Consider the following 16929-nt stretch of genomic DNA (forward strand, 5'->3'; position numbering starts at 1 on the left):
ATTAAAAGTTATGCAAAATTCTGCATTTTAAAAGGTTCTTATTTTCTGGTTTTAATTGCAACTGTGATTTGAGATGCCATGGTGAGAAAGGAAATTAATAAGAACCATAAAAACAGAATTACTAGATAAGGTACACACTAAGATTTCTTTATTCTTTCCTTCCCCAGATTATTTAAAATGTTAATTTTTTTTAACAGTAATATAACGATATCTTGGTTTGGGCTGAAAACTATTTAAACCATCTATTCTAGGGTTTCTCAACATTGACACCATTTACATTTGGGGCTGGATAATTCTTTCTGTGGAGGGACTATCTCATGCACTGTTTCACAGCATCCCTGGTGTCTACCCAATAGATGCCAAAAGCAGCCTCCCTAGCAGTTGTGACAATCAAAATGTCTAAACACTGTCAAGTGTCCTCTTTGGGGTAGTAATCCTCCCTCAGTTAAGAACTACTGGTCTATTCCTACCCAAAATACAAATGGGACCTAATGAAACTTAAAAACTTTTGCACAGCAAAGGAAACCATAAACAAGACGGAAAGACAACCCTCAGAATGGGAGAAAATATATGCAAATGAAGCAACAGACAAAGGATTAATCTCCAAAATACGCAAACAGCTCATGCAGCTCCAGATCAAAAAAACAAACAACCCAAACCAACGATGGGCGGAAGATCTAAATAGACATTTCTCCAGAGAAGGCATACAGATTGCCAACAAATACATGAAAAGATGCTCAGCATCGCTAATCATTAGAGAAATGCAAATCAAAACTACAATGAGAAAAAAAAAAAAAAAAACTACAATGAAGTATCACCTCACACCAGTCAGAATGGCCATCATCAAAAAATCTACAAACCATAAATGCTAGAGAGGGTGTGGAGAAAAGGGAACCCTCTTGCACTGTTGGTGGGAATGTAAATTGATACAGAACTACCATATGACCCAGCGATCCCACTACTGGGCATATACCCTGAGAAAATCATAATCAAAAAAGAGTCATGTACCACAATGTTCATTGCAGCTCTATTTACAATAGCCAGGACACGGAAGTAACCTAAGAGTCCACTGACAGATGAATGGATAAAGAAGATGTGGCACGTATATACAATGGAATATTACTTGGTCATAAAAGGAAACGAAATTGAGTTATTTGTAGTGAGGTGGATGGACCTAGAATCTGTCATACAGGGTGAAGTAAGTCAGAAAGAGAAAAACAAATACTGTATGCTAACACATATATATGGAATCTAAAAAAAGAAAAAAAAAGCATGGTTCTCATGAAACTAGGGGCAGGACAGGAATAAAGATGCAGATGTAGAGAATGGACTTGAGGACACGGGGACGGGGAAGGGTAAACTGGGATGAAGTGAGAGAGTAACATTGACATATACAGTACCAAATGTAAAATAGATGGCTAGTGGGAAGCAGCCGCATAGCACAGGGAGATCAGCTTGGTGCTTTGTGACCACCTAGAGGGGTGGGATAGGGAAGGTGGGAGGGAGATGCAAGAGGGAGGGGATATGGGGATATATGTATGCATATAGCTGATGCACTTTGTTATACAGCAGAAACTAACACAAGTTTGTAAAGCAATTATACTCCAATAAAGATGTTAAAAAAAAAATAAATGTCTAAACACTGTCAAATGTCCTCTGTGGGGTAGTAATCCTCCCTCAGTTAAGAACTACTGGTCTATTCCTACCCAAAATAACCTTCCTATTGGTGAAAATTACTTCAGTACTTCCTAAACTACTATTCTTTAGTTTTAGAGGCTCTTAACAAGGGACCCCCAGATACCTTCAGCAGGGATATCAGTAAGCCTCCTGAAACCACATGCAGAATTGCCTGGGTATGTTTATACTTCTATACGCACTGGAATGTTTCCTAGAGAAACATTCCATAGTAGCTTTCATGAGATCCTGAAAGAGTTATCCCAAAAATGGCAACTAAAAAAGGGTTAAGAGGGGGCTTCCCTGGTGGCGCAGTGGTTGAGAATCTGCCTGCTAATGCAGGGGACACGGGTTCGAGCCCTGGTCTGGGAAGATCCCACATGCCGCGGAGCAACTTGGCCCGTGAGCCACAACTACTGAGCCTGCACGTCTGGAGTCTGTGCTCTGCAACAAGAGAGGCCGCAATAGTGAGAGGCCTACGCACCGTGATGAAGAGTGGCCCCCGCTTGCCACAACTAGAGAAAGCCCTCACACAGAAACGAAGACTCAACACAGCCAAAAATAAATAAATAAATATTTTTTTAAAAAAAGGGTTAAGAATTAGTGCTTGAGCTAAAATATTCACTGTGCCCTCATATGGTCACCTGATTTTTGATAAAGGAGGCAAGAGTATGCAATGGAGAAAAGACAGCCTCTTCAATAAGTGGTGCTGAGAAAACTGGACACCTACATGTAAAAGAATGAAATTAGAACACTCCCTAACACCATACACAAAAATAAACTAAAAATGGATTAAAGACCTAAATGTAAGGCCAGACACTATAAAACTTAGAGGAAAACATAGGCAGAACTCTCTATGACATAAATCACAGCAAGATCCTTTTTGACCCACTTCCTAAAGAAATGGAAATAAAAACAAAAATAAACAAATGGGACCTAATGAAACTCAAAAGCTTTTGTGCAGCAAAGGAAACCATAAACAAGACGAAAAGACAACCCTCAGAATGGGAGAAAATATTTGCAAATGAAGCAACTGACAAAGGATTCATCTCCAAAATTTACAAGCAGCTCATGCAGCTCAATATCAAAAAAACAAACAACCCAATCCAAAAATGGGCAGAAGACCTAAACAGACATTTCTCCAAAGAAGATATACAGATTGCCAACAAACACATGAAAGGATGCTCAACATCACTAATCATTAGAAAAATGCAAATCAATACTACAATGAGGTATCACCTGACACCAGTCAGAATGGCCATCATCAAAAAATCTACAAACCATAAATGCTGGAGAGGGTGTGGAGAAAAGGGAACCCTCCTGCACTGTTGGTGGGAATGTAAATTGATACAGCCACTGTGGAGAACAGGATGGAGGTTCCTTAAAAAACTAAAAATGGAATTACCATACGACCCAGCAATCCCACTACTGGGCATATACTCTGAGAAAACCATAATTCAAAAAGAGTCATGTACCACAATGTTCATTGCAGCTCTATTTACAACAGCCAGGACATGGAAGCAACCTAAGTGTCCATCAACAGATGAATGGATAAAGAAGATGTGGCACATATATACAATGGAATATTACTCAGCCATAAAAAGAAACGAAATTGAGTTATTTGTAATGAGGTAGATGGACCTAGAGTCTGTCATACAGAGTGAAGTAAGTCAGAAAGAGAAAAACAAATACAGTATGCTAACACATATATATGGAATCTAAAAAAAAAAAAAATGGTCATGAAGAACCTAGAAGCAGGACAGGAATAAAGATGCAGACCTACTAGAGAATGGACTTGAGGATATGGGGAGGGGGAAGGGTAAGCTGTGACAAAGTGAGAGAGAGGCATGGACATATATACACTACCAAACGTAAAATAGATAGCTAGTGGGAAGCAGCCGCATAGCACAGGGAGATCAGTTCGGTGCTTTGTGACCACCTAGATGGGTGAGATAGGGAGGGTGGGAGAGAGGGAGACACAAGAGGGAAGAGATATGGGGATATATGTATATGTATAGCTGATTCACTTTGTTATAAAGCAGAAACTAACACACCACTGTAAAGCAATTATACTCCAATAAAGATGTTAAAAAAAAAAAATTCACTGTGCCCTGAAGCTATCTTTTCAAAAGTATAAAGATTGAAGACACTATTTCACACACAGCAAATAATTTACTTGTGCTATCAGTTATCAAGCAAGATTGCTTCTACCACACTTATAAACCCTTCATTCAACAAATATTTATTGAGTACATTTTATAAGCTAGACACTGTGTCATTAGTATTTGAAAACTAAACTTAAATTTCAACTTCCTTATCCCCCCTGCCAAAAAGGCAGTAAAAAGTCCATATTTATTAAGTATAACCAACTAAGAAGTTCTGCCTCTCAAAGATTACCGTAAGAAAGAAAATACACTAGTTATAATACTAGTGCCTAAAGATAAAATAAAGGTAAGTAAATAAAATAAACAAAATTTATATTCTTGGTAAAAATATATAAATCTTCTAAAAGAAAGAAACTTAAAAAAGCTCACACTCATACAAATAAATTATTGTCCAAACACATTTCTTTCTGTCTTTTCTTTCTTTCCCTGCCTTAAACAAAACTAAAATGTACTGAATGACAAACTATGTATCAGACATAGTTATTAAGCCCAGATGATTATCAAGTTGAATTTAAAAAAAACAAGATGACCAAGTGCCTAGCATCATGCCTAGAACGCAGCAAAAGCAGTCCCTCTTCTTCCTTTTCTTTCTGTCCTCAAGAAGCTCACAGTCTCATCTCCAACAAATGTCACGTCTTAGATTTCTCTTTTAAGTGCTACACAATAAAATCCTCTGTGATTCAAACTATGTAAGCTAACCAAACAGCAACTAAATATGTAAAATGTTTCAATAATTATAATTCCATAATCTACATAAACATTTCTCTTTTTTTTTTTAAGGCAAACAATTCCCAAGTATCCTATTCTTCCTATAGTGCAGTTTAAAGTTTACAGGGCCACTAATCTTTTGGATTACACAACTGTGATATACATCTTGAAGAGTTATTATATTCAGTAAGTGGTCTGGGGATAACAGACACTAATGTAATCGATAAATATATAAGGAATGGCTGGAGAAGAATATGTTTGCTTCATGATTACCAAATGGATTAAGGCTAGAATGAGAGAATGATGCTTAAAAATATGTAGTGAATAAAACTTTACAAATTAAGTTAGAAAATAGTTTTGTGCCTATAAATGAACATATCACCCCAACTAATCAATACCATCATATCTAGCCAAAAGCAAAACAGCAAATAAAGAAAATGGACCCACAACATAAGTGATGTTTATAAAAAGAATGAATAATGAAGATTTTTATGTTCACTTTACATACTGGCAACAATTACCTGAATAATATTACATAATAAAATTATACTTCACAAAGAGATGTTATATTGATAATGATAAATCATAAAAAATTCTAAACATACAGTATCAGACTGGAGAGGAAAAAAAATTTGCAACTCAAAATTTAAAAAATTACATTATTTACATACTTACCTGCACAGCAAGAGAAGCTGCATTGTCAGAAAGCAAAATTTGCTCCCCTGTGGAAATACAATGAAAGGTCTGAGTCAAAAGCATAACTGCTAAACAAGTAAAATACATTTATAAGTGTTTTCATTTTTAAAAACTATTCCTATTTCTAAAAAGAAAATGTAATCATGAAGTTCTATATCAATGCTCTTGTGTCTATATGTCTATATCAATGTGTGATTATAATTTTGATTAAATTATCATAGTATGTAAATAACAATGAAACAAAACTATTTACTCTGAAACTATTTGATCACTTATTGTATATTATCAACAATTTCCTCTAAAACTAATTGATCACTTACTGTATTTTATCAACAATATATAATGAAAATCGCTCACTTAAAAACAAATTCGTTTTCCAAGTTTTCAAGAAACTCCTCTTCTTTTCATTAAGTAAAATAGTATCTCTACTCAAACCTCTCTAGTTAAAAGTAAAAGCATTCAAAATCATATAAAACCAGCTTACAGTTAATATTACACAGTGTGTCTAGGTCTGTCACACAAAAGAAAGATGACAAGTTCGCTGCAATAAAAATTCCATGCTTAGAAGACTAGGGCTGCTGCCTATTAGTCTTCATTACTTTGCAGTCTTCTGACAACTGTAGCAGGCTGCTGAGCCCCAAATGGGGTCCATAATGTGACCTGATGATATATGAAGAGCTGCTAAAGGGAGCCTGAACCATCCTAGCCTATACATTTTAACAGTTCCTTTTTACTGAGAGCCCACTTTACCACAGGACTTCAAAAATCTGCTGTGTCAGCTATTGGCACAGTAAATCTGCCAACTGCTCCTGCAACCACATCATTTTACACTGCCTACAGCAGCCAATATAATGAGTCAATAATAAACTAAGGACCTTATAGGCCATGAATAGTTGGTTTACACTGGCAGATATAAATTTAGGTAAAATCTCCTAGACAAATTATACAAGGGAATCCCTTCTTTATATTTTATGTTCTCTTTGCAAAGGATTCTATTATTGAAGGGTGTTTTTGGTAATAAATATATTTTGATACAAAGCCATTTTTAACTGAGAACAAGTACCTACCTTTCAGCTGCTGATATAATGTAGCATTTTCAGGCCAAGGTTCTGCAGCTGTGGAAACACAGCAGTGATAATTAGGCACATAGGGTAAAAACATATCAATGACCAACCAAATTAATAATCACATACATTTGCCTAGAGCATTTAAAGTCAATTGCCAAGGACACCTTAAATATGGCAACTAGTCACACTACTTTAGATTCTATGGGAACCTATATAAGCAGGTTAGATAATTTCTTTTAAGTGAATGTTTGGTGGCAGTTTCATTTTTTATGGGGAGGAGGTGGAAGACATCTTGCCCAATCAAAAGGGAAAATTAAAAAAATAAAACAGCCTAAATGCTACTACTCCTTTAGCCTCCTTCAAACACAGACATATCCAAAATGTTACTCATGCATATAAAAAGATACTGAATTTCAGTTTACTATCAAAAAGAAAAGTAGTGAAGCAATATTTATAATATTTTACTGTAAACTTTTAACAAAGTAAATTTTCAAAAGACAACACTGTATGAAAGAATCAAATACATCTGTATCAGGCTGTGCATCTTTCCTCATAAGCTGGTAGTATTTAAACAGACAGAGGAATCCTGTTGTTGTCTACATTTCATTGCCTTGACCTCACCAATACCATCTCACAAAAACAAAGGGAAGTAACATGATGAAGCAGTTAAGTACCTACAATGCGAAATAGAGCTACTAAAGCTAATTTTAGGCCTGAAGCCAGGCTTGACCTTGACTCAATTTCTCATCCAGAGAAGACTCCAACTACAAAGAGAATATTAGCAACCTACCAGTGCTTGGAAAAAGCACTAGGATTGAATTTGTCTAATCAACTGCACTTAAGAAGCAATGCCTCCACTGACAGAATATACAGCATATCATTTGTTGAATTCTTCTTTGTAAAAGCCATAAAACATCAGAATCACCAATTCTAACATTCTAACTATATTTGCTGTCAGCAAGAAAGTCAAATATGAAATTTGATAATAATTGGTATTTTTCTTACTGTGTTTAAATTAATACAGTCTCTGTGACACAGTAACAAATTATTTTTTTAATATATACTTCCAGCTGGTTTTTTAAAAAATAAATTTATACACATGAAGCATTTTTTTCTTAAGACTGATCATTTAAGATGCACTAAAACAGTCTTAGGAGTGGGAGGGAGGGGTGGACACCTTAATTTCCTTTTACTTCCACTTTAGAATGAAAAGAAAAACATTGTATTATTGTAAATTATAAATTTTGGTTTGGTCTGGGCTACACAAAATTAAACTCATACTTAGGGATAATACATGAAGTCACCAAGCAAATAATGGACCATACACAGTTTTGCACACTGTTATCCACAGTATTACAGACCTCCCTTGACCTACCATGGGTTTACATCCCGATAAACCCACTGTAAGTTGAAAATGCATTTAATATACCTCACCTACCAAACATCATAGCCTAGCCTAGCCCACATTAAACGTGCTCAAAACACTTACATTAGCTTACAGTTGGGCAAAATCATCTAACACAAAGCCTGTTTTATAATAAAGTGTTGAATACCTCATGTAATTTATGGAATACTGTACTGAAAGTGAAAAACAGGATGGTTTTATGGGTACAGAATGGTGGTAAGAGTATCAGTTGTTCACCCTTTTGATTTTGTGATTTCGTGGCTGACTGGGAGCTGTGACTCCCTGCTGCTGCCCAGCATCAAGAGTATCTAGTTACATATCGCTAGCCCAAGCAAAGATCAAGATTCACAACTTGAAATACAGTTTCTACTGAATGCGTATTGCTTTTGCTCTATCATAAAGTCGAAAAATCGTAAGTCAAACCGTTGTAAGTTAGGGACTGTCTGTATACATATATGTAAAGGCTACTGAATTTCAACTCACATACCAAAAAGGCAGTGCAACTAAATATTACTATATGTTACTGTAAACTTTTTAACAAAGTAAAATTTCAATAAGAACCCAATTAACCTATGTAACAGTTTTAAAAATAAAAGTCAGGGAAACAAAAACAAGCTGACATCAGCAATTTACTAAAAAATAACCTTTTAGGATAAACTGTATGATCAGCACACCTACACTGTTTACATCTATATAAGAAACAATACAATGAGGTTCATTCATTATAAGAGTCTACATCATCAAAGACTCAATTATATGCATTATATTAATCTTATTAAAGAAAGCAATAAGGCAGAGGAATAAAATTTACAGAAGTTCCAAAGACATTGAAATTAAGTTCCTTGAGGACACAAATACGTCATATGCATCTGTGTATGCCACACTGTGCCATGTTTTGCGTACAGTTGGTGATCATTAATTGTGCATGGAAAGAAACCTACCAGTCAATCTCCTAAACATTCTGGCTAATCAAAGTTTTACTGAACTTAATTATCAACTATGTTAAAGTAATAGGGTGCTCTAATTAAATATTCCGGTAATTTTAACTTTCGGTTAGCTATTTTGTGTACATATTAGACATGAATTACAAATTTTCAAAACATACACTTAGCATTAAATATATGCTGAATATAATTTAAGTGTTCTTTGATAAATCAGAAGCTACATCACTACTCTGCAGTATCAGAGTTCTCATATGAATAGGAACTTCTGTGTTCAGTAATTCCAGTTAAAAGTTCATTTATCATCACCCCCTTTCTCCTGATATAATACAACCGACATATGTAAAAGTAACAGAAATCTTGCAACATATTACCCGACTGCAAGTAAGAACAAAGGAGTTATCTACAAATACTAAAAGCTCTGTTATTAAGAACCTAAAGCTGGAAATGGGGATGACGGAGTATATTTTCCTTGCTCCAATATACAGGCTATGTTCCAACTCAGGAATTATTATTGAAAGTAAATTCTCAGAAAGTAACTCTGCCAAAACATTTGATGTTATCTTCACAAACAGAACCTATCATTTAAAAAGAGAAGGCAAGTAGGCGGATATAAACCTATATAACCATGCTATTTTAGCAGCTTGGAATTCCAGTATATCCATAGTCCAGGAGGCAAGAAATAGCAGAGTATGCAGGGAATGATCAGGGAATGAATGACATGGGAGAAGAAATGGCTGGTGTGTTATTCAACAGAGAGACAATAGTGAAAATACTAAGTTGTGTGGCATGGCAATGGATCTACAAATCAACCATGTAGGTTTCTTTCTAGGAAATGAGCTTTCATAAGTAAGTCCATGAATCATGAACATTATCTACACATAACAAAGTACAAAGCCTATTTCTTGGTTTGGGTAATATTAATTAAAGCCTTTTCACTGAGAATGCCTGTTATGTGAAACACAAAGTCCAAAAATACAATTTCTTCCCCACTCCTCTTTCCCAAGGTTAGGGAAGTTAATATCCACCCTTGTCCCTGATCATGTGTAAAAGAGAGGGAGATTAAGAATTCAAAATAATAGTACTGACAACAGACCTTAAAAATCTGCCTCATTTAAAAAGAAAAATCTTTAAAAATAAATAATAAAACATTTTCATCTCTTACTAGTTTTACTTTAGCCAACCTAAAATGTTTTAGACCACAGACTAATTCAATAGTGAATAAAATTTCATGACTCACCTATCCTATTTTCAATTTCTACCACCAAAATCTCTCCCTGATGTGAAGAGCCTTTTTAAACCTGCCTCAGGGAAGGGCCAAGCTTAGAATAAATATAGAAGGTGAGGATAAATGTTTCTGAAAAGGAGACTGATAGAAAATGAGGACTGAGAGACAACGTTGTCTAACACTGTCAAGGTGCCAATTACTGGTATTATTTGCATATCAAAAGTAATTTTTATGCTTCATACACATCAGTAGTTTGTGTGGCTCTTGGAATAAAGATCGGCTTGGCCTTACACATCACCCTCTCTCCCTCTCTGGCCTCATCATTCCTCTCCACCCACTCTATACACCAGCCACAATGGCCTTCACCAGTTTCTGAATGCATCACGTTCCTTCCTGCCCCAGAGATTCATTTAAGCTGTTTCCTCTACCCTGGAGCTATCTTCCCCTCCTTTAGTGTCCTTACATCTTAGCAAAAACATCACTTCCTCAGGTTGGGCCAGCTTCATAGACTTACAACCTGAACAGCTGCACAGAGCCCGTACTTAGAAGGGCTCCACGGGTGCTTTTATGTTCTGCTGTGCCAGTCTTGAGGCCCTTGTTCTTTTAAACAGGGGCCTCATATTTTCATTTTGCACTGGGCCCTACAAATTATGTAGCTGGTCCTGTCCTCAGGGAAGACTTCAGTGACCTCCGGAATAGTTCAAACCCTCTCTGTTTCAAGCTTGAATAAGATGCACACTTCTTTGAACCACTTATCACAGTCAACATTTTTACAGGGATTTGAGGACTACTTGTTTACCTCCCCCACTAGAAAATAAGCACATGAATCCAGTGTTCATGTCTGATTTTTGCTTACCACCTAATTCCTAGAACCTAGCACCAAACAGGCAATCAGTAAATGCTGGTTGAATAAATGTTTGTGTTTACTATTACTACTATCATTATTATGATTCTGTACTGTTTAGGCTAAGAATGAATCAGGGAAGATAAGAAAACTACACAACCTGGCCAAAAAAAGGGAAACTTTTACCCAGAGAACTCCAATACTACAACCAATCGCACAACTATGAAAATATTAAACAGCTGCCTGAAATAGTTGGCAGAATCTAATCCTGTAAACTTACCTATGCACTGACCCTAAAACTGGAAATCTGTTTCTATGTTTTATACCAAATATACAATTTTCACTGGATATTACTGTTGAAATGCTCCTAAGACCAACACAAGGCCCTCAACCATCTGACAAGTCATCTCACTATTCCCCTTTCCATATTCTTTAACTCTAACATATCACTTTTTAAAATCTCATGTCCCCATCAATAAAATACTTGAGGGGGCTTCTCCGGTGGCGCAGTGTTTGGGAATCTGCCTGCCGATGCAGGGGACACAGGTTCAAGCCCTGGTCGGGGCGGATCCCACATGCTGCGGAGCAGCTGGGCCCGTGTGCCACAGCTGCTGAGCCTGCACTCTGGAGCCCGCAAGCCACAACTACTGAGCCTGCGTGCTGCGGCTGCTGGAGCCTGTGCTTGACAACGGGAGAGGCCACCCAACGAGAAGCCCGCCCACCACCACGATGGGTAGCGCCGGTTCGCTGCGCTAGAGAGGGCCCGCGCGCAGCAAAGAAGACCCAACGCAGCCAAAAAAAAAAAAAAGAAATACTTGAGTATGCAGACCCAAATAGATTTGGAAATCATATGGCTGGTATTCCTAAGCTAATAAATCATGCACATTATAAAACATACACTAAAAAAAAAACAGTTAAAAATAAACTGAAACCTAAGTTCCAATATTTTCTTCCTGTACTTCAAAGGATTGTCCTGCATAAAACAGGGTGTATATATACCTCACCCCACCTTGGAAAACATTGTTCTAATTAAATAACTACTTATTTGAAGTTTCAACAGGGAACCCAGCCATTCACGTACCCTTGAACAAAGAAGAGTCCTCCTCTATTCTAGTGAAATCACCTTTTTTGACCACGAAAAAAGCTTGGAAAAAACACACACAAATTAATGGCGGTGGGGGGAAGGGAATACCGGCCTACCCATCTACCTAATAATAGTACCCTTGTATCCTACCAGAGTACTTAAAATTTCCCCCATATACTTCATACTTCCTCACCTTAGTGACTTTGCTCAAATTGTTCCCCTCTGTCCAGAATATTCCTTCCCTACCACATATCCAAATCCTACACCTTTTTCAAGACCAAGCTTAAAATGCTACCTCTATCAAGAAGGCTTTTGTAACTAAACAAATCTAATTTCTCCTTTATCTATACTGCTCATAGCAGTTTGTACTTGTCTTATATCATATATTGCTTTCTTCTCTATTCTATTATTATGTCAATATCTTATCTCCGTTTCTAGGCAGTTAAGTTCCTAGAATGTGAAAATTCCTATGGTCCTGAGATTATTTATTAAAGACTAGGCTTCTCAATTGCTCCAAACCTGAATATGGCATTTATAATAATATGTACAATACATGCCAAAATATGAAATTCAAATTACGCAATATTTAAATTTTTTTGGTCTAAGTATCATTTAAAACTAATCTTTACCACAAGAGTTCCAAAGTAAAACTACCCACCTTTCAGAAATTAATTCTTTCACAATCAGAAACTACTATATCATTTTCATACCAAAGCAATAACTTACTCCAAGATACTCTTAGTGACCTACATTCATTCTTGAAAATTAGAATGACTTCTTATTCCCTAGCAAAAGGTCCATGAAAGTGTTTATCATTTTTATAAAGAAGAAATATATTCCTATTTTACAGGTATAAATAAAAAACATCTAGAAATAAAGCAAATATCAGAACACCGCATAACTTTCTATCCAAATAACATTATTAAAGGTCTTTTAACCCCTTTATCCTTTACTTTCTTTCCAATTTTGCCCAGGTAAAACTGCCCTGAGTATTTTTACACTAGTGTCTCTTTTACCAGGAGCAAAGGTGATTCCTCTTAAAGTCTCAGCCTTTAGTGATAGCTTTTTTTATGCAAAGGAATGTTTTTAAATTTTTCAAAGATATTTTCTACCTCCCACAAGTATTTATGTTGGAGGAGGAAAAAGCTTAGAAAGAGAGAGAACACATACTTTTGGACTTTTGAAAGCCCTAATATAAAACAAACAATACAGGGCTTCCCTGGTGGCGCAGTGGTTGAGAGTCCGCCTGCCGATGCAGGGGACACGGGTTCGTACCCCGGTCCGGGAGGGTCCCACATGCCGCGGAGCGGCTGGGCCCATGGGCCATGGCCGCTGAGCCTGCTGCTCCGCAGCGGGAGAGGCCACAGCGGTGAGAGGCCCGCGTACCGCAAAAAAATAAATAAATAAAATAAAATAAAATAAACAATACATAAATAAATGAATTCGTGCTAGAAATACACACATGATAAAGCAAAACCCATAGCCCCCAGAAATACATACTTGATTCTCATTTAATTATCTTTAAGGTACCTATTACTTTTTTTTTTTTTTTTTTTTTTTTTTTGGTGGTACGCGGGCCTCTCACTGTTGCGGCCTCTCCTGTTGTGGAGCACAGGCTCCGGACGCACAGGCTCAGCGGCCATGGCCCACGGGCCCAGCCGCTCCGTGGCATGTGGTATCTTCCTGGACCGGGGCACGAACCCATGTCCCCTGCATCGACAGGTGGACTCTCAACCACTGCTCCACCAGGGAAGCCCCAGGTACCTATTATTTTTAAGCTTTATCAACCAATATAACAAAAACATCAATATTCTTTACTACAAATCCATTACAATTTTTAGAGAAATGACTACTGGCCAACAAATTCACATATGTATATACCTAGGTTTCTTAAAGACTCCATTTTACCTGCAGTATTCTCTATAGTATCAAGTTGGGTGATAAGTCATTCTGGTGGCAAATGATCTATCTATTCCATTCAATTCAGGGTATTTCACAGTATGAAAGTGCTATGACCTAATAAACAAGTCTAATTCTAAAGTCCATCTCTTGATGATCTAATCTAAAAGGACAAGAGAAGGGCCATAAAAAGAGATGCCCTCTGTTGTCGGGGTTTTTTTTTTTTAATTCTTCATTCTTAGTGTACAACATGACTCCTCTGGCATATGAATGTAGGTGAAGACATAATTTGTAGGATAATAGGCACTAATATTACATGCTGCTTCAGTACTGTCATATTTCCAATCCATCAAGTAGATTAATGCTATAATAACTGTACACAAAACTATCATTTGTGCACTAATGAAGTCAAACCCAGTTTATCCTTAGGCAACTAGATTCCAAAAGCTCATTGATGTCATCTCTTCTGCTTCCAAAGACTATTTAGACAGTCTAAAGGAATAAGAAACGCATGCAACCTATCTCCAAATTTGGATGTCGTTCTGCCAAAGGTGTAAATGCAAATACGACTAATATAACAAAATGCTCAAAGAACATTTGACAGCTCTTAAACATGGACAAGTTACTGCAAGACACACAGAGAAAGGAAGGAAATAAATTTACTGTTTGACATAAATACTATACTGATGATCTCAGTGATATCAACATAGACACTAAGTTCAACACCTGTCAAGTTTTAGGCAGTTATGATATGAAGCCTTCATTTAAAGTAGATTTTTAAGATGTTCAGAGTTAAAATATGATGACATGTGACTTTATCAAAGCTAGAATTTTAAGAGCTATATATTAGATTCAACAATTCAGCCTGCAAACTATAGTACAATTCAAAGATGTGTAAGCAGGACATGACGCTTCGCACAATAAGAGTTTAAAATCATTCTCAGACTTCCCTGGTGGCGCAGTGATTAAGAATCCACCTGCCAATGCAGGGAACATGGGTTCGGGCCCCGGTCCAGGAAGATCCCACATGCCGCGGAGCAACTACTCCACAACTGAGCCCACGTGACACAACTACTGAAGCCCACACACCTAAAGTCCGTGCTCTGCAACAAAGAGAAGCCAACGCAGTGAGAAGCCCGAGCAACGCATCAAAGAGTAGCCCCCGCTGGCTGCAACTAGAGAAAGATCGCGCACAGCAACGAAGGCCCAACTCAGCCAAAAATAAATAAATAAATTTATTAAAAAAAAAAACAAAAACATTCTCCCATCACCTCAACAGTTGGAGATCAATGTTCGCGTCAGAAAGTGGCTCATGTATCGTACAACCCAGGGAATATACCCAATATTTCATAATAACTATAAATGGAATATAACCTTTAAAAATTGTGAATCACTATATTGTACACTCATAACTTATACAATATTGTACATCAACTATACTTCAATTTTTAAAAATTTTAAAGAAAGTGGCTCATGTTAGAGAATGGAGAGGTGTAGTGCCATGCTGTCATTTCCATAAACTTAAAACCATGAGCCTGCGCGTCCAGAGCCTGTGCTCCGCAATGGGAGAGGCCGCAACAGTGAGAGGCCCGCGTACCACCAAAAAAAAAAAAAAAAAAAAACACCTTAGATTGAAATAAGGGTCCTGAAGCAAGGAGCAGACATTCTAAGACAGACTAGAGAAGTGTAAGACAAAAATACAAAGGGATTGCCAAACTTTGGAAGAAGATTCACACTAGAACCATTCCCTTGGCTACAAGTTATCATCAGTCCTTAAAAACTTGTTGATTGACATCAGAATCCACTGCATATTCTATATTGCTTGCTGCATATAAGTATGTGTAGTAAACTGTACATAGCTCTCATTTTAGAAAGTAAATTAAGCCACATTCTACAAATCCATTTTATCAGTCGTTCAATAAATATTCACAGAACACACACACACACACACACACACACACACACACACACACCCTGAATATAATGTGCCAGGTACCATTCTAAGCACTAGGGATAAAATTATAAAGAAAATCAAGTCACTGCCTTTAAGGCACTTAGAATTTAGTGGTACCATATGGTCCATCTCCCTATCTGTTATCTTTATAATGTTTCAAGTTTAAAACTCTGACGAATACTGGAGCCTATCTGAAAATAACAATAAAGATCATCTGATACACCCATAACAAGGCTTAATTCTGTCTACATGTTACACAGAGCTAAGAAAAAAAATTACATAAAACAGCACACAATCTCCAGAATGCCAAATGAATGCCAATTTACTGAGCCCATGGCAGACAAATCATCAACCCCACAAATCCCTCATCAATATCTCCAACCACCTATTCATTTGTAACAACGTGGTAAACAAAGGACTAAAATGATTCAAAGTGAGGGCACATGAATGAATGATACATTAGAATTAATATCCAAGGCAAATGGGTTCTAATATCCTGCCATTCAGGAGGCAGAAGAAGGAAAGCAAAACAGATTGAAAATTTAGGAAAACTTGTAAAGGGCAGAACTTCTCTCTTACAACCAAAGCCGGTGCCCAAATGAAACTAGAGAATAATGAGAATCTACCTCTTTCTGGTCAAAAACTACCTAGACTGCTACTGAGGCAGATGATAATGGTGGGGGGCGGGGGGGATGGTGACAGCAGTTAAGAGTCCATTAAGACCCTTATAGCTAGTATCTAGAATATATAAAAAACTTACAACTCAATAACAAAGATGACAAATAACTCAATCCTTTCAATGGGCATAGGATATGAATAGATATTTCTCCAAAGGAGATACATGAATGGCCAAACAAGCACATGAAAAGATACTCAGTATCATGAGTTGTTAGAGAAATGCAAATCAAAACCACAATGAGATGCCACCACCTCACACCCACTAGAATGGCTTTAATCAACAAGACAGACAATAACAAATGTTTAGAGGATGTACAGCATTTGGAACTCTCACACACTGCTGGTGGGAGTATAAAATGTTTGGAGGTTTCTTAAAATGTTAAACACAGAATTGCCATTATGACTCAGCAATTCCACTCCTAGGTATTCACCCAGGAGAAATGGAAAAACATATCCACACAAAGATTTGTACAAGAATGTTCACAGCAGTGTTATTCACAGTAAACAAAAGGTGGAAACAACCTAAATGACCATCAACTGATGAGTCGATAAACTAAATGCGGTATATCCATACCATAGAATACTA

General features: G+C 36.9%; 1 protein-coding gene across 4 annotated transcripts in view; it reads right to left on the reverse strand.

The window, feature by feature from the left end:
* MTX2 (metaxin 2) overlaps positions 1–16929 on the reverse strand; it is a 63903-nt gene that overhangs the window by 34778 nt on the left and 12196 nt on the right. For 2 of the 4 annotated variants that reach the window (XM_027127531.1, XM_027127527.1), the window contains exons 1-2: positions 6311–6361; positions 5223–5269 (exon numbers count right to left, since the gene is read on the reverse strand). Coding sequence is in view for 1 of the 4 variants with exons in the window: in XM_027127518.1 (XP_026983319.1) it covers positions 5223–5269; positions 6311–6358 (95 nt within the window). In the remaining 3 variants the exon portion in view is untranslated. Of the gene's footprint in view, positions 1–5222; positions 5270–6310; positions 6362–16929 lie in introns of those variants that run through there. The other 2 variants (XM_027127518.1, XM_027127532.1) reach the window with 2 other exon arrangements.

This window comes from Aethalodelphis obliquidens, unplaced genomic scaffold (assembly GCF_003676395.1).
Source record: "Aethalodelphis obliquidens isolate GAN/ISIS:26980383/991018 unplaced genomic scaffold, ASM367639v1 scaffold2, whole genome shotgun sequence".
NCBI lineage: Eukaryota > Metazoa > Chordata > Mammalia > Artiodactyla > Delphinidae > Aethalodelphis > Aethalodelphis obliquidens.